The 18,903-nt window shown below is 42.9% G+C and overlaps 1 protein-coding gene across 1 annotated transcript in view; it reads right to left on the reverse strand.

Moving 5' to 3' along the window:
* The window catches only part of FOCAD (focadhesin), a 200,516-nt gene that overhangs the window by 63,247 nt on the left and 118,366 nt on the right, over positions 1-18,903 (reverse strand). Inside the window, exons 23-26 of the mRNA XM_075594653.1 lie at positions 11,572-11,660; positions 9,323-9,364; positions 4,199-4,307; positions 3,912-4,028 (exon numbers count right to left, since the gene is read on the reverse strand). Coding sequence (XP_075450768.1) covers positions 3,912-4,028; positions 4,199-4,307; positions 9,323-9,364; positions 11,572-11,660 — 357 coding nt within the window. The remainder of the gene's footprint in view (positions 1-3,911; positions 4,029-4,198; positions 4,308-9,322; positions 9,365-11,571; positions 11,661-18,903) is intronic.

The following is an 18,903-nucleotide window of genomic DNA, read 5'->3' on the forward strand; positions in this document are numbered from 1 at the left end:
GTTGTTCAAGCGGGGCAGGTGAAGGGAGTGATGGTGCGGTGCGGCTGGAGGGGAGGCGGCGGGGCGGGTGGACGGTGTGATCCGGCGGGGGTGCGGCTGTATGTGATGGGGGGGGGGGAAGGTGGCGGCGGTCTGGGTGTAGGTTGTGAGGTGGCGGGGTGAGGGACTGATGGTGCGGTGCGGCTAGAGGGGAGGCGGCAGGGTGGCGGTGATGCGGGGGGTCGGTGGCGGTCCGGGTGTAGGTTCTGAGGCAGTGGGGTGAGGGACTGATGGTGCGGTGTGGCTAGAGGGGAGGGGGCGGGCCAGGTGTGATGCGTCGGTGCGGCTGTAGGCGAGGCGGCGGGGCCGGTGTGGTGCAGTGCGGCTGGAGGGAAGGCGGGAGGACGTTGTGATCCGGCGGGGGTGCGGATGGAGGTGAGCAGCCGCGGCGCTCAGTGAGGGGGGTGCGGATGGAGGTGAGCTGGCGGGCCCGGTGTAGGGTGCGGCTGGGGGGGTGTGGCTGGGGGTTGAAGCGGCTGGCGGCGCTCGGTGAGGAGAATAATTCTGTGGGTGCACTGCGTGTGTCTCTCGGTCAGAGGAGCATGCGATGTGAGGAGCCTGTGAGGGCGTGTGTGTTTGTGACGTGACCCCACCACGCAGGCCAATCAAAGCGTGAGCTGGCGCCAACCATGTGAGCCCCCGCAACCAATGAGCAACCTCACAAACCCACACTCAACCAAACTTTCAGTTTTATATATATATAGATAGATATGAAGGTAGTTGGTTATGTGACTTGCATACGAAGCATAATTACTTGTTTGAAATGAACTTTGACGCGTGGCGTCATGTTGAATACCTGATTGATACAATTTAAAGCAGCGAACAGGTAGCATTTCTTGCTTTTCTTATTGTTTTTTGTTTTTTATTACAGGGTTGAAGCAGGGGGTCTCCGGAGCTGAACTGTCTTAATTTCAGCTCCGGGGACCCCCTGCTTCCAGAGATACTTACTTCTGTAGGAGGTGCCGCCTGTATCTGTGTGGAGTTTAACGGTCCTTGTCACGCCGGCCAATAGGAAGTCACACTGGATGACATCATGGCTTCCTATTGGCCCGTGTGACACTTAAGACAGCATTATGTTAGGCACAGGAGTTCCGTCCCTGCAGAGATACCCGTCACCCCCTACGGGAAGTAAGTATCTCCGGAAGCAGGAGTTGCCTGGAGCTGAAATTAATGGGGCTCAGCTCCGGAGACCCCTTGCTGCAATCCTATTAAAAACAAAAGCAATCAATGCTACCTGGACTGCCGCTTTAAATTACAACAGAATTGTGTATTTTGTATTTATAACAAGGTTTAGTAAATGTCAATTCTTAGTGTTATAATATTTATAATAGCAATATTGTTAAAATAATAAATGAATAGGCTACTAAACGCCACTATAACAGGATATTTTACACTACTTGAGACAGCCATACCGACATCATTGGGATTCATAAGATTATTTATCTGCTCACCTTGATACAAACCAAGCGGTTTGTGACAATTGCTCTCAAGGATATTGTTACAAAACAGATGATTTCCCTATATCTATCTGTATACTGACATTGTTTCAATATATCTTTGTATCCCACCACGGGGGATTTTTAACAATTGCCACTGCGTGTATATATGTTGCACTTAGTGAGTTTATTTGGTTAATAATTTATTTCATTTTGTTAATGTTTTTAGACATTTTGTTGTGACCACATAGTTTTTGGTTCTCAGTCATATCAGACAGATCTCTGATATATAGCCCAGGTGTATTAACACCAATTGAAACCAACATTATTTGCAGACTGTCGACATTATTGTATTAGGAATTATTTGGGCTGAGTTCAGATATGGGGAATCTTTCTTGATCCCTCTTGGATCACCGTGTAAATATCAGTATTCTATTACCCCATGCACCCCATAGATCTAGATACTTCACAGTTACTTGTTTATTAAGGTTGAGCGGTTAGTATTTTCCTGTGCTTTGTACACAGGCCCCAGTGTTTTTCAATGATTGTGGAGTCTCAAGAGAGCTGTTCTTCTTCCATTGCAATCAATCATTATTGAGGGTCCTCACAAATGTCAACTAATTGTTCCTAACACTATAAACTACCGTTGTTCTTCTAGAAGGTATGGCTCGTTTTCCCTCAAAGTATATCTGTGTATAGAGTGGCCTACAGAGCCACCCATGAAGCAGAAATCCTCCCCAACTAAGAATATATCTTTTTATTGTACCTGCAGGACAGAAAGGCGGCTTTTCTTTGTCATCGTGGACCTTTCCAGTTCCCGAGATATTCGGTGTGCAAGTCATACTGACAACTCTGCCTTTTTATAAGGGAGACTCACAGACTTGAGCTGAAAAAATGCATTGTTTTTCTGCCATCTATCTCCCAGTGGGAGTTTTAGAAATATCCCTCGTTTAAATCTCTCTCAAAGAGGCTTTCAAGTGTTGGTCAGTACGTCTTTATCAATTATCTGAATGCTCATTTTATAGATTTACCCCCCCCCCCCCAGTGTCTTATTTTATCTCCATCCAGGAACATGTGGGCCCATATTTACTAAGGGGTGCTATATCAAACGACACCTTATGGCAGACTCAAGCAAATGGGCTGTAAGGAGTCTTCCAGTGCCTTGTGGCAGAGCACCGCTTAGAAAATATACCCAGTGAATTCTTCCACAGCAGTCACGTGACTCGATTCCCTCACTTCCAGCAATCAGAATGAGGAATTGCACAAAATGGTGTGTTGCTTAGAGACGTGCTCAAGGACATGAGGAGGTTTCTAACTTTCAGGACAGGGACCAAAAGCCTAACTTAAAAAAGAACAACAAAATGGGAACAAAACATTATCTATCTTACTTTTCTTAAGGACGAGTTCATGGACAATAGTACTTCAATTAGGTAAAAATGCACATTTGATTTTTAGGAACTAAATTAAAAGGATCACATTGAAGGCCATAAAACACAGCAATATGATGTGTACACTCCTCTTTCTCTGATTTTAAAATCATACACATACAAACACACTATTTCCAGAACAGCTGCACTAGATAACATACAGTATGACTACCAAAAACCACCGATTTGTGGAAATGTGGACTGCATGAAGTAGCCAGTGTTCACTTTCTGTTCTTAGTTGAGTCTACACCACTACAGGCGATTTCAAAAAGACAACTACTTTTAAAAGCTTTTCAAGTGGGAATGGGTCTTTAAAAAACCTGTTCTCTTCAGGAGGGATAAAAGTATTCCTCCGATGCTGTGCAACGTTATATGCTTTTAACAAGAAAACAATAATGTCCCGTTACACAAACACATTCTAGCGTTGCCATGTTTGTTTTCCTTTATGTTCAGCTATGCTGGCCATCATAAAGCAACAATAGTCAAAGGACTCGTAGTAGGCGCTGCAAGAATTTAGGATATGGAAAGGGCGTGACCTGCTTTATTAGGGTTTAATATGCTTAAATGGTGCATGGTTTCAAACTGCATGCTCAGGGTAGACAGTCTGTATGGTGCTGTCAGTCTAATCAGCAGGGAATGGAAGTTCCCCCAGAGGGGCGTCGCTTCAGTGAAAACTAGAAAAATGATAACTTGAAGAGTAAAAATAAAAAGGTTACTTGACTTCAACAACAACATGTCTAACATGGAGACCTCCTACGCGTTTCTCAACCTTCGGTGCTTTGTCAAGGAGAGTAATCAGCAGGGAAGCCATACTGTTGCGGACAAACCAGCCCACTTGTAGCGAAACTGCTCCAAGTGGTCATCCGATTGCATGATATCGATGTTTAATAAATCAGGCGGTAAACAAATCCCATACAGTCAAACTGAGATTTCTGGATAAGATTTACGAATTAACCACTGCTAGTAGCTTCCCCCCTTTAATTCGCCTGTTGTTTATCTCTCGACTTACGTGTTGGAACCAAGGGAAGATTCTGCCTTTGGGACGATAGTGACTGTCGACGATACTCAGCAGGGTGTCCAAAACCATGGAAATCCAAGCTTTGGTGGGAAGGATTTCTGGTTCAATCTGCAGTTGGATGTGGTGGAAAGATAAAAGTGGCAACAAGAACAACAGGTCGTTTCATTTAATATACAACATATTCTGTAATTCCTTTATACAGACACTACAGATACATACACTAGTTGAAGGACAGTTTTTTTTTTTTTTTTTTTTTTTTAAGTAGAGCCTTAATGTACCTCTGGCGCTCCATCGCTTTCTGACGGGAGGCTGATTTCATATTTTGAGACCGCAACCGTCAGCCCAGTTAATGCCAAAAGCGAGTTCCCCTTCACCACAGGGCTGTCCCTGTAAAAAGACATACGGATGCAGTATGAGAAATGAGCCATTTAGACACTGGCAGGTTGTCCTTATGTCCATGTTCACTGCTGCCAGCCAGCCCACCTCTGGCTTTATTATGTGAAACAATGGCTAGATCTCTGTGCGCACTCAAACATGGAGGTAACAATGCAAACACATGAATAATAAGCCTACCCTGTGGGGGCTATCCAAGCATAACAAGAAGACAAAACACACCTGGCAAGCATCTCAAGCCAGCAAGGGTCATAGGGAGTAGTAGGGGTTAAGTACAAATAGCATCCCATGCACCCTGTGATTAACGCCTATTATTAAATATGGCACTTGCTTGATTCAGATCTTCTGGCTGTATTATTTGGTCAGCACGGGTAATGTTTTAACCCATTTATCCTGGAGGGCTAGTGTGGTAGCGTGATTCACATGCCGCACCTGCGACTTTATCAAGAGGCTAAATATTTGGCAAAATACATTTGATTATAAAATATATTTGCACAGAATAAAACCATGAAAGAACCATTCTGCACATGCAATTAAAATTTAAAAATGTGTGTTGAGAACATAACCTTTCCATCCCTATTCCCTGAAATGTCCAGTTACTGACACTCAGATTTGTTTTTGTTTTTATTTGGTGATTTTGGCGATTGTATTCTAAATATACTTTTTATAAGTGACAGTGGAGAATTTATAAATAAAAAAAAATCAATTCTGTACTGTATATTAGGAACAATAGGGTGTTGGCCTACTTACAAATACTGTATGATGGAATTTAAAAATCAGTGCTCGCAATGTATTCAAATTAATCTATTCCGAATATTGTGTTAAGGTTCTTGGATCATTAATGGTCTCCAACATGTTTTGCTTATCAACACCTGAAAATCCTATCCTAGTGACTACTCACTTTCTGTGCAGACAGCTGCAAGAGGAGAGGGCTGTAGATGTGTAAATGCAAACGTGGAAGAGAAGATGTTTACTTGAAAGGATTATTATTACACAGAATTTGCATCAGATGCAAGCCTAAAAAATTCTAAAGCTAAAAGATATGTAAAGTTGGCATGTGTGGGTTTTTTTTTTTCTAAGGCAAGTAGAGATATGCAAACTTGACGGGATTCGCCAAGCTACTGTTTTGCTCAAGTTTTACAAAAATGTCTAAAATTAACAAAACATTCTTTCACGCCTTTTGGACCAAAAAGTTCTGAAAACTGTCTAAGCTCAAGCAACATTGGCCAATTTTATTAGAGAATCTTTATTCAAACAGCATCCTGAAAAAGGGATTTCTCCCTTGAAAAAAAAAAAAACATTCCTGGCTGTGGAATTGAGCTTGTCTTTTAGTGGGTGAACTGCTTGTAAACTTTTTTCTATGGTGAAGAAGGGTACACAAAAGGAGTTGTAACGTTTTTCCAACCTGTTCTCTCTCTCTCTCCTCATTGCACTAATTGAAACTTGGCTCTCACACTCTGCCCTGGAGGCAACTCTATAATATGGTGGCATTTCTTTCTTCCACACTCCTCGCCCCTCGAGACGTGGGGATGAGTGTGAATTTTTCTCTCTTCTCACTATACGTTTCAGCCCCTAACTACATCTGCTTTTCTGACATTCTCATCCTTTGACACTCACAGCATTCCCCTTTTCTCTCCACTCTCTCTGCGTATTGCTGTCATCTATAGGCCACCGAAATCAACATCATCACAAGCCATTTTCCTTTCTCACTTTAAATCCAGCTTATCCTACTTTCTCTCTTCTGACTCATCCACTCTCTCTAGTCTCAGGGGACTTTAACTACCACCACACTGATGACCGCTTATTCTTGGGAATCTCACCTCTCTCTCACTTCCTCCTTCGGTCTCCACCAATGGACTGCTTCCAGCACCCACAGAGACGGACACTTTTTTCACCTAGTCTTTACGGAAAAATGGTCCTCATCAGATTTCTCACTCGCTCCTTTCCTTCTTTTTGACCATATCCTCATCTCCCCTCTTATATTTCTCACACTCAAGCTCCAGCCTCTCCTTGCTATGTTCGCAACCAACATTCCTAAGTTTTTTTTACAACCACACTACACTGACGAACACAGCCATGTCACAACTTACAACTCTTTCCTTGCTTCCTCACTTGACCAGGATGCTCCTCTTATACGCCTACACTCCATCCCACAACCCTGGCTAAACACACAGACAGGCTTTCTGCACTCTTGCACTCGTTCCGTTGAACATCTCTGGAAGAAGTCCAACTCTGTGGCAGATTTCCTTCACTACAAATTAATTCTGTACTGCTTTAACGCTGCTCTTTTTCTTGCCAAACACAGCTACTTCACCACTCTTATAAACAGGCACAAATCCAATCGATGCAACCTCTTCTCTGTCTTTGACACCAATCTTCGACCTCCTGCTACATCATGCTCCACGTCTTCCATTACACTCCAAGTATTTACCGATTATTTCAAGGGCAAGGTGGAAGCTATCTGCAGAGAAATCCCATGTCCCTTCCACAACCCTCCATCCAAATCCTCCTCCTTCTGCCTTTGACTCCTTTTTTAAAGTTAAAGAGGAAGTATCTCAGGTTCTCTACTCCAAAATCTCCCCCACATGAAGTCTCAAACCCATTTCTGATTCTTCTTGATCTCTCCTCTGCTTTCAATAGTGTTGATGACCCTACACATTCTTCACTCTCTTGGCATCCCTGGCACTGCCCTCTCCTGATTCTCCTCCCACCTCTCTCACTGCTCCTTCAGTGCTTTCTTTGCCAATTCCTTCTCGACATTTATGCAACTCTCTGTAGGTGTATATCAAAGATCAGTTTAAGGTCCCTTACTCTTCTCTCTATATACACTCTTGCTGGGTGATCTCATTAACTCATTTGGATTCACCTACTGTATCAGCTCTATCCTAATGACACACAACAGTATTCATCTACGCCTGACCTTACACCTGTAGGGTAGACAACAATTACTCAGCAATCGCAGCCTGAATGGCCCTTTGTCGCCACAGCTTAACATGGCTAAGACAGAGCTCCTACATTCCCTCCCAAACCAGGTCCCATTGTTCCCTTCTCCATTAGAGTCAATAACACAACTTTCCACCCTGTCTGGCAAGCATGCTCCCTATGGGTTTAATTCAACTTCTCCCTTTCCTTCTCCCCACATATCAATGGTGTTACTAAATCTTGCTGTTGCTCCCTTTGCAACAGTGCTAAGAAATGCCCCTTCCTTGTTCTATTACCACTAATGGATGCCCTTGTTTCCTCCTGTATTGATTACTACATTAATTTATCTGGCCTCCGTGTCTCAACATCTCTGTCCCTTACACTGCATTAAAAACAGTGCTGCTCGAAACATCTCCTGCTCTTCTAGACACATTACCCATAGATAAGGGACATTGCAGCAGTGGGTAGGTGCTTCTCTCCGCCCCCTCCAGTCAGCTTCTTAATGCGATACACTGATAAATACTATCCCACTCTTCTTCTTACTCTGGGAATTAGTGATTAGCACGGTCATTAGGCAGCTGAGGGAGCAGGAAGAAGCAGGAAGGACCCCCTTGGCTATTTCCAAATATGTGCCCGGATACTCCCCGCTTTGTCCTAAGGGCTATGGAGAGATAGCATCACTCCTCCACATGTGGTGAACTTGTGGACTAAGACAAAAGTCTGGATCCACCGGCTCATGAATATAGATATCCCTATGGACCCATGACTCTTTCTCCTAAATAGGCCACTCCAAAATGTATCTCGAGCGGAAAATAAAATGATTGCCCATATAATAATAGCCACAAGATGTGTAATAGCCAATCACTGGAAGCAAAATGTCCTACCAACTCCCCCTCCCCCCCCCCCATGCCCCCCATATGAAGAAAAACATTTCAAATGGAAAAGTTGACAGGCTATGTAAATGACTCATGCTCGAGTTTCCAAGAAGTACGACAGCCCTGGCTAGCACAACCAGGGAGTAACATGGTAATCCCCGAGATGGGACTTTTGTAGGGACCCACACTACCCAATATTTCCCTACAACACATGAAGATGTGCCTGCCCTATTTGTTTGTCCTATGACCAATAAATAATCTCATTTTTATGAATTGCGCATGTTCATTTTTTCATTAATTTTTTCTCAAGTTTGGTTGCTTTTGAATAGTGCTCTGTCATCTTTACCATTGTTCTTCTATGAATCTTCATCACAGAGGCACACCAAGAACACCTGGAGCCTGGGATTTATGCGTGGACGCTGCAGCATACCAGCGAGTTTGCTTGCTACATGTATCCTGTTTGATCTGTGGACTTTAGGTCCTATTTAGGGTGAATTCATACGCTACGGTTTTTGGACTGATCTTGCATCATACAGTACCTTCACTTTCAATATATAAGTGGTTGGTTACCTGACCGGTGTCCTAAATTTATTTACACATCTCCAGGGTTCGCTTACAATAGCATACATTTATATATAAATATATATATATATATATGCAAATACAACTGTATGCTCATCTGCATGTCTTAGGCAGGTCTGCAACCCCGCCTTTCCCCATTATCACCCAGCATACAGCACTTCCACTGCAGCAAGGGATTGTGGGAAATGACATGCAAATGAGCACACAGTGTCACTTTTTGCCTCAAAAACCAATTTTAACATATATATATATATATATATATATATATATACACACACATTTTTTTTTTTGTGTTCTGTATTTTGGTCTTTAGCATCACACAAAGTTTTTTCATATGTATTAATGTAATCCGCCAGTGGATATTTTCAAGCAAAATTGTGAGGTCAAAATGTCCATAATGCGTCTTGCTGGAAGCAGTGCAACCGCTTTCATAGCATGTGAGATCTTCATGTATTATGAGGATGAGTTAGGGACAACAATGACCGACTATAACCGCATGACTTCTGGGAAGCATCCAAAATAGCAGCCATGGGACGGAACAGGTTAACTGGCAAGTGAAAGGAAGGTGGGTAATGATGTGTGGTTAAAGGAGGTGTTTACTAGGTGAAATACTTTCACAGGCTCACTTACTTCACAGCAGACTTGATGACATCAGTCAGCGCATCTCTCGCCCTGAGATACAGATAGAAAGCAGAGTTATTGTGGTTTATATCCCAGCAGGAATCTGACCTTGAGCTTCCTTCATCTACTCCTCCGACTGATAAAGAGTGCACAGCTCCTGAATCCCTAATCAAGCCATTTCTCCCATCCTCTCCCAGCTTGCACATGCATCATTTACCTTCTGGGAATATTCAAAGACAGACAACATCTCAGTACAGCTCCTCATAAGACACCCTTGAAATATTTGCAGGAGCCCTACTGAGGTAGGTCACACGAGAGGAAAGCGTGTGGGTCAGGACTTGCCCATGTTCTGCGTGTAGGAGCTTGTGACTTTGATGAAGGCCATTTGATAAAACCCCCCAGTGCACAAAATTCCACTATTATAAACACCAGGGGGCGACACCTCTGCTATTTCACAGTCCCTGCAATAAGGCTTGTGGAAGAGATATGATGAAAACATATATCAGGGTCCTAACAATCCAAAAAATAGTACCAGCACTCTCTGTCTCACAGCTACAGATATAGGCGAATACCAGTGTAGGGAAAATGAATAATTTAATGACACTAATAATAAACTGAAAATATAGCAACAATAGCCAATACGCCAATGCAAGAATAAATATCACCATAGAGGAAATTAAAATATAGGGGGTAGAGGGGAAAGAAGGAGAAGGGGAAAAAAAACAAAAGAAAAGCAAAAAAAATCACAAAAATGGAAAAAGGAAAGCAAACTAGGGGGGCGACGTTTCGAGGGGTGACCTCTTCATCTGGCCCATTCCCCCTGGTCCCAAAGGGTCCCAGAGGTACTTCCCTAAGCCTTCCCTCCCCACTGTCAAATGATCCCACACTCTTTCTACCATATATCAGGTCCTTTCATTTGGATCGAAAAGTCCAAATCTAACCCGTAAAGGGAATAACCGTGGCCCGCAAACAATCTGCTTTAGGGAATTTAATTACACATGTTCAAGCAGTATGTGTAATGTTTTCACCGTGAAACACACTTTTCACCTTATAAAATGAGCACAAAACAATGTTATAAAATGTTTTATTATGCATAATAATAAGCCTCTGGCCCTACTATTTTTTTTTCTCACATGGCCACACTAGTAAACTAGTTTCCCTCATATATGCGGTGTTCAGTAATTAAAGTATTACCTATTTCCCGTGTATATATAAGAAAAATAATAATAACAACAGCATCAAAATCAAATATTAACGTTTCCCATTAAGCATTATTAAAATGTTTCCCAATAAGCTATACTGTAACAATTACGTTTTCAAATCAGCTACTTCATTTTACGTGCCAGCCACATAATATCATGCAACCCTGGTAGTGAAGGAGTTAAGAAAAGCAGAAGTACACAAACAGATTACGCCCTTGGTGTAATATTCACCTGGGAGTATAATCTTCACAACATCCTCCGGGCAAACACATGCACACCTTCTTTACAGAGTTACAGTACACAGGTCTGCAGCATTCATCCCATGAGTTACTTTGTACGTAGACTCTGACAGGAGGGAAATGAAGCGATGTAATCTCCTGGTTTATTACAGCAGTGGTCCTAGCCAGGAAGGCACTAAAGAAGTGGGCTTCGGCCCTGCCTGAGAGGCGAGCAGTTAAGGAGAGCCGTCACTGTTTGACTTGGCAAGACTTCCTGTCCATGGCTACTGTAAATCCCTGAAAATACTGGTGCCGTGGAGGTGCATAGCTTCTGAACTGGGATGGGGGAGAACATATCCATAATGTGTTTGTTTTTACATGGGGGGGGGGGAGGACAGCAACGGGGTTATTGAAACCCATGGCCGCGGGTGAAAGGGCACGATGCCCCACCCACTTCTCACACGCAGCAGATTCAAAGCAATGACCGCTTCTCCCTCTGACGCATTGTGTATGTCCCGTTGCAGCGTGCCACGGGTTTCAGTAATGTTGGCAATATCTGTAATTTCACATGCCACTGTACAGTATGTCCACGTACAAAAGCATTCTATTTAGCAACAAGACAGGCATTGAATTGAACAGCTTTCAAAAGCTTCATAAAGATTTATGAAGGGTTACTTTCCCTTTGTTCTTTGTCAACAAACTCTTCCAGGTCTGGGGTGGAATATACCCATTTGGTAAAATATATCAAACCTGGCTAACATGCGTAACAAGCAAAATGGTCTTTGCGTTGATACAATGCTTAAGAGTAATTAGGAGCAAAATCCAACCATCCACTTACCAGAGCCAAGCAACAAATGTTTTATACTGCAGCTCCTGTGGATCATCTTTCCCATGTTTCAACTGCATCTCCAGCTCGGCCTGTCTACCCTGTAAATGCAAGACATGAAAAGAAGGAAAAAAACACCCATTACATGTTTACACATACACAGAAACATAATATATGATATATATATATATAGATATATATATATATATATATATATACTGTACACACACACACACACACAACACAAAGAAAGCCGGCAACTGACCTAAATAAATTACAAGCTAAATCAGTCTATAAATCTATATAAACAGTAAGAAACCGACGGTGCGGAGGATAAAATAGAATATAAACACAAAATAAAAAAGAAAAGTATCCCACATAAAGCACTCAGGTGTAAACAAAGTATAACAAAGTTTATTAAGAAAACACGTCACATAAAATACAAAATTAAAACACTCTACCTCCCAATGTGGTCAAATAACCACAAAAATCCCTGGTGTAATCAGTGCCAGATAGCAAATGGTAATACATCAATGTAATGTCACATATCTTTCAGCTCTCCATAGAAGAATACGAAAGATACATGCCCACAGTTACTAAGTGGTGCTATGCCGAAAGACAGCTTACGTTGCCATTCCAGAAAAACCCTTACGTTGCCATTCCAGAAGACCCCTTACGTTGCCATTCCAGAAGACGCCTTACGTTGCCATTCCAGAAGACTCCTTACGTTGCCATTCCAGAAGACCCCTTACGTTGCCATTCCAGAAGACCCCTTACGTTGCCATTCCAGAAGACGCCTTACGACCCATTGAAGCGAATGGGTCATCAGACGTCTTACTGTGTCAGAAAATGTCTTATGAAAAAGCCAACACGTACTGCAGTAAATATAGCTCACAATGTTACTAAATGATCTAGCAGCACAGATACTTCTAACACGTGTGATACGTAACTGCTGACGAAACGCCATCTCAAATAAAAACTTTCTTTTCAAATAACAGGTACACAACCCTACTGCTGTTACCAAATGGTTCAGCAACATCTTCAACCCTTTGCTGTGTGTATGTTGGTATATGCAACTGAAACAATCTTGGGTAATATCCTACATCTGAATCCTGTCTCCTTCAACTCTTAATTGAATTAAGCTTTCACACCTAGGCAGGGAACACCTTGGGTAGAAAACTATCTGTTTTAATTTGCCTCAGATGTGCTAATTAAGCAGACAGAACCAAACTGTCAGGTGATTTTTTTAGGCCCATATAAACCCTGTCAGAACAGCTTAGTCTGCTGCAGCACATGTCCAAGTGGCCCATTGTAAGTGGCAGGGCAGGACAACTGAAGTTTAAAAGGAGGGACAAAAGAAGTGCAGAAGATGTGGACAACACCTATTCGACCTGATTCCTGTATTTGAACATCGCTGGAAAGGAGGATATTATCTATCCCAGACTGCACTTCCCAGAACTTAACTACTGCTGTGATGCTGCCTTTACCATTTATTTTTGCCGTGGCCTCACTTCTTCTCAAATTATACACTTCCTTCTACCAGGCTCATCATGTCTCTAACTCTATTAATATATCTCTCCTTTCTTCACCACTTCTGAGTTCACATGAACTCCTTTCTTGAGATATGTAACTGTCATGCGCTCCTAGGCTAAAGTTGAATGAAGCACTGGTTGTGCAGGGCTGGTAGGAAAACGAGAGGATAAATAAAGACCACTATAAAAGTTGGGTCTCAGGGGCAAAACAGCAATCTTATCCCTGTCAGCTGGAGTCCAAGACGAAGCGCCTGTGTGCGTGAAACATGTAGAAGAGGAGGTTGTGCTGCAGCCTGCTGTGTCCACTGTGTGTCTCCAATAAAGCTTTGATGTTCAATTTTGGATTGTGACGTCATTGGTCTGTTTTGCTGTTGCTCCGGATGCACCTCTCCCTTCCACATGAACTCCTTTCTTACCTGCGCCCTCTGACACTACACAGCTATACACCCTGCACTAAAACACACCCCTACAAATCTTCCTCACACATTCTCTTTCTATCCATGCTTCTCCTCCTCGCTTCTGGGGATATCTCTCCCAATCCTGGTCCCTGCCTTATTCCTACATGCTCTCGTCTTCGCCTGCCAAATGCAACCTCTACTCCTGGTGTCAACCCCTCCAACCCCATACCCATCCCCTGCCACCATCCCTCTTCTCTCCTTTTCTCCTGTGCTCTTTGGAATGCACGCTCCCTTTCTAACAAGTTCCTCTCTGTGCATGACTTCTTTCTCTCTAACTCTCTGCTCCTATTTGCTATAACGGAGACCTGACTCACTCAGTCTGACTCTGCTCTGGAAGCTGCCCTCTCTTATGGTGGCCTTTCTTTCTCCCCCACTCCGCGCCCTAATGGCAGGGGTGGAGGTGTGGGGCTCCTGCTCTCCTCTCTCTGCCGTTACCGAACCCTTCCTATTCCTCCCTCTCTTGCTTTTCCCTCCTTTGAGGCTCACACTTTCCAGATCTTCTCTCCTCTCCCTGTCCACGTGGCAGTCATCTATCACCCACCTACCTCTACTCATCCCCCCTCTGCCTTTCTCTCTCACTTTGAATCCTGGCTCTCTTTCTTTCTCTCCTTAGACTCCCCTGTTCTTCTCCTTGGGGACTTCAATTGTCACATTGATGACCCCTCTCTCCCTTGGGGACTTCAATTGTCACATTGATGACCCCTCTCTCCCTTGGGCTTCCCGCTTTCTCTCTCTAACCTCTTCTTTTGGCCTTCAACAGAGGACTGCAGCCAGCACCCACAAGGACAGCCACTACCTCGACCTGGTTTTCACTAAAAAATTCTCTCTCTCTTTCCCCCTTTCCTCTCTCTGACCATCACCTCATCTCATTCTCTCTATCTCGCTTCTCCCCTTCTCCAACTCCATCTACCCCCCGGTTCTGCAAAAACCTGCGCTCTATTCACCTACCTGATTTTGAGTCCACTTTACGCTCATCCCTCTCCTCTCCCAGCTCTGCTATAGACCCTGGTCAGGAACTACAACTCTGCCTTATCCTCCTCTCTTGATCTACATGCCCCGCTTTCTCTTTGCTGACCTCGCCCTTCTAACCCCAGACCCTGGCTAAATTCCCACACGCGCATGCTACGTTCCTCCACTCGTTCCTCTGAACGCCTCTGGAGGAAAACTCATACTCTCGCAGACTTTCTTCACTACAAATTTATGCTATCCTGTCTCAACTCTGCCCTCTCGCAAGCTAAACAAGCCTACTTTTCTTCACTAATCAACACGCACAAGTCTAACCCACGCCGATTCTTCTCTGTCTTTGATGGTCTACTCAAACCACCCTAAGCTGCCTCTTCTTCCTCCATCTCCGCTCAGGACTTTGCTGACTATTTTAAGGAAAAGGTGGAATCCATAAGTCAGAACATCCCCTCTGTTTCTTCATCCCATCCTACACCTCTTCTTAACTCTCCTCCTGCCTTCCTTAACTCTTTTTCCACGGTCTCAGAGGAGGATGTATCACTGTTGATCTCCTCTTCTTCCTCTACCACTTGCCCCCATTCCTTCCCATTTCCTAAAACCTCTTGGTCCTACTATAATCCCAACGCTCACACACATTTTTAACTCCTCCCTCTACTCTGGTACCTTTCCCTCCGCCTTCAAACATGCAACAGTTATACCATTACTCAAAAACAGCAAGCTTGACCCTACCTGTCCGTCTAACTATCGACCTGTCTCCCTCCAGCCTTTTGCCTCTAAACTCCTTGAATGTCTTGTATTCTCTCGTTTGCTTCATTTTCTCAACACCTATTCTCTCCTAGACCCTCTACAATCTGGCTTCCGCACGTTTCACTCCACGGAAACAGCCCTCACTAAAATAACTGATGACCTCCATGCTGCCAAAGACAGAGGTCATTACACTCTGCTCATATTGCTCGACCTCTCTGCAGCATTTGACACCGTGGACCACCCTCTTCTCCTTCACATTCTCCATACTCTTGGTATTCGGAACAAAGCTCTATCCTGGATCTCTTCCTACCTCTCCTATCGTACTTTCAGTGTCTCTTCTGCTAACACCACCTCCTCCTCTATTGATCTCTCTGTGGGGGTACCCCAGAGCTCTGTCCTGGGACCTCTTCTCTTTTCTCTGTACACACTCTCTCTAGGTGACCTAATAACATCTCCTGGGTTTAAATATCACCTCTACGCTGACGACACACAAATTTACTTTTCAACACCCGACCTTACACCTGCTGTACAAACCAAAAGTTTCTGAATGTCTCTCTGCTATATCATACTGGATGGCCCTCCGTCGCCTTAAACTCAACATGGCAAAAACAGAACTCCTCATATTTACTCCCAAATCTGGCCCTACTACCTCCTTCCACATTACTGTTGGAAGTACGATCATTCACCCAGAAGCCCAAGCACGCTGCTCAGGGGTCACACTGGACTCCTCTCCCATTCAAAACGTTTCTAAAACCGGTCGCTTTTTCCTCCGCAATATCACTAAGATACGCCTGTTCCTTTGTTGCTCAACTGCTAAAACTCTGACTCAGGCCCTCATTCTCTCCCGTCTTGATTACTGTAACCTCCTGCTGTCCGGCCTTCCTGCCTCTCACCTGTCTCCCCTACAATCTATCCTAAACGCTGCTGCCAGAATCGCTCTGCTCTTTCCTAAATCTGTCTCCGCGTCTCACCTCCTGAAATTCCTCTCCTGGCTTCCGATCAAATCCCGCATCTCACACTCGATTCTCCTACTCACTTTTAAAGTTTTACTCTCTTCTGCCCCTCCTTACATCTCAGCCCTAATTTCTCGTTATACACTATCCAGACTCTTGCGTTCTTCTCAAGGATGTCTTCTTTCTACCCCCTTTGTATCTAAAGCCCTCTCCTGCCTTAAACCTTTTTCACTGACTGCCCCGCACCTCTGGAATGCCCTTCCCCTCAATAACCGACTAGCACCCACTCTATCCACCTTTAAGACCCACCTTAAGACACACTTTCTTAAACAAGCATAGCACTGTGGATAATACTGGACACATGATATAAAGCTTAGCCCCCTGCAGACGCACTTACCAGAACTCCCTCCTACTGTGTCTATATACGTTCTCCCTACCTACCAATTAGACTGTAAGCTCCTCGGAGCAGGGACTCCTCTTTCTTAATGTTACTTTTATGTCTGAAGCACTTATTCCCATGATCTGTTATTTATATTATCTGTCATTTATTTGATTACCACGTGTATTACTACTGTGAAGCGCTATGTACATTAATGGCGCTATATAAATAAAGACATACAATACAATACAACAAAAGACCGCTATACAGCAGTGAGCTGCAGAGCACTGATCATGGCAGCGCACAGAAAGTCTATTACATTATATGATTTAGTTTGGTGATTGTATTGATATTTAGACCTCTCTTAAAGCTGCAGTTCAGTCTTTTTTTTTTTAATTTATTTTTTTACTTCAATAGTTTCATGTGGGCAATCTCTAATTACTTAGAAAAGGGTGAATAAACCGCTCATCCTGCTTGTCCACTAACAGTTACAATCGCTATTTAGACGTCTGTGGTGAGCATACCATAGTGATTCATCGCTAACTCACCTAACCACTTCAGTATGGTTTTTTTTTAATGTTTGAATGTTTTATATGTGTTTTTAATCCTGATCAATTGTAATTAATTAATAAAAATTTTATTATTTTTCCTGAGCTTATCCGGTCGAGAAGGGCCACATTTTGTACTACATAAAGGTATTGATACCAATAGACTATTGTAAGTCTCACTATAGTGTCCTAACATTGAGTGCTTGTTATATGAGGGAGCCTTTTTTGATCCTCTTGGGATCTACTCTGAAATACAATCTCTAATTACCTAAAGAACTGCATAGCTGCCGGTCAATTCGTTCTCCGTCTATTGATCGGCAAAGTTTGGCGACATCTTTAAATATGGGGAATGTAAATCGTTGCTATAGGAACAAGCATGCTTGTTAAAATAGAATACAAGAAAATTGGTCTTTCAAAGTTGTTGTTTTTTAAACAGAAAATGCTAAAAGTATTTTTTCTTACTACAGAACTGATTTATTAAAAAAAAAAAACACACATGCAGGATATTGCCTGAACTTCAGCTTTAATATGTGAAATACACCAATTATCACCTTACATGAAAAGATTCAGAAGATCGTTTTTCTTAATTGGGTTGTAGCCTGCATTAAAATTGGCAAGGAAAAGCTGATATGACTTTTGAGGTCAAAAGCTCTAATCCTGCCCAGGACTCGCCAGCGGTTAATCGGAAAAAAAAGGTACTAATTCGATCTTGGCAGAATGATATGTAGTGATGGGGACTGCTCGAGTCTATAAAGAGATTGCAGATTCAGTGGTCCAAAGCATTTGTTCAGTTATCATTACTTATAAGGACAAGTAACACAAATGGCAGATGAGGTTTAATACAGATAAATGTAAGGTTATGCATTTGGGAAGCAAGAATAAACAGGCGACTTACAAATTAAATGGGGATAAATTAGGAGAATCCTTGACGGAGAAGGATCTAGGAGTGCTTGTAGACAGCAGGCTTAGCAATAGAGCCCAAAGTCATGCAAAGTAGCTGCAAAGGCAAACAAGATCTTATCTTGCATTAAACGGGCAATGGATGGAAGGGAAGTAAACATAATGATGCCCCTTTACAAAGCATTAGTAAGACCACACCTTGAGTATGGAGTACAATTTTGGGCACTACTCCTTAGAAAATACATTCTGGAACTAGTGAGAGTGCAGAGAAGAGCCACCAAATTAATAAAAGGGATGGACAATCTATCTTATGAGGAGAAACTAGCTAAATTAGATTTATTTACATTAGAAAACAGGCGTCTAAGAGGGGATATGATAACTATATACAAATATAGTCGAAGACAGTACAGGGAGCTTTCAAAAGAACTATTTATCCCAAGGGCAGTACAAAGGACTCGGGGCCATCCCTTAAGGTTGGAGGAAAGGAAATTTCACCAGCAACAAAAGAAAGGGTTCTTTACAGTAAGGGCAGTTAAAATGTGGAATTCATTACCCAATTTTAGAAAGGAAAGGAATATAGGGATATACCAAATAATTAAACATGAGAAGGATGTTGATCCAATGAGTAATCTGATTCCCAATTCTTTGAGTCAGGGAGGAATTTATTTTTCCCCTTCTGAGATATCATTGGATGATATGTCATTGGGGGTTTTGTTTGCCTTCCACTAGATCAATATACTGTAAGTACAAATATAGGATAAAGTATCTGTTGTCAACATTTAGCATAGGTTGAACTTGATGGACACATGTCTTTTTTCAACCTCAGTAAATAAAATGGGGGGAAAAAAAAAGATCAATTGCTTA

Source organism: Ascaphus truei, chromosome 1, assembly GCF_040206685.1.
Source record: "Ascaphus truei isolate aAscTru1 chromosome 1, aAscTru1.hap1, whole genome shotgun sequence".
NCBI lineage: Eukaryota > Metazoa > Chordata > Amphibia > Anura > Ascaphidae > Ascaphus > Ascaphus truei.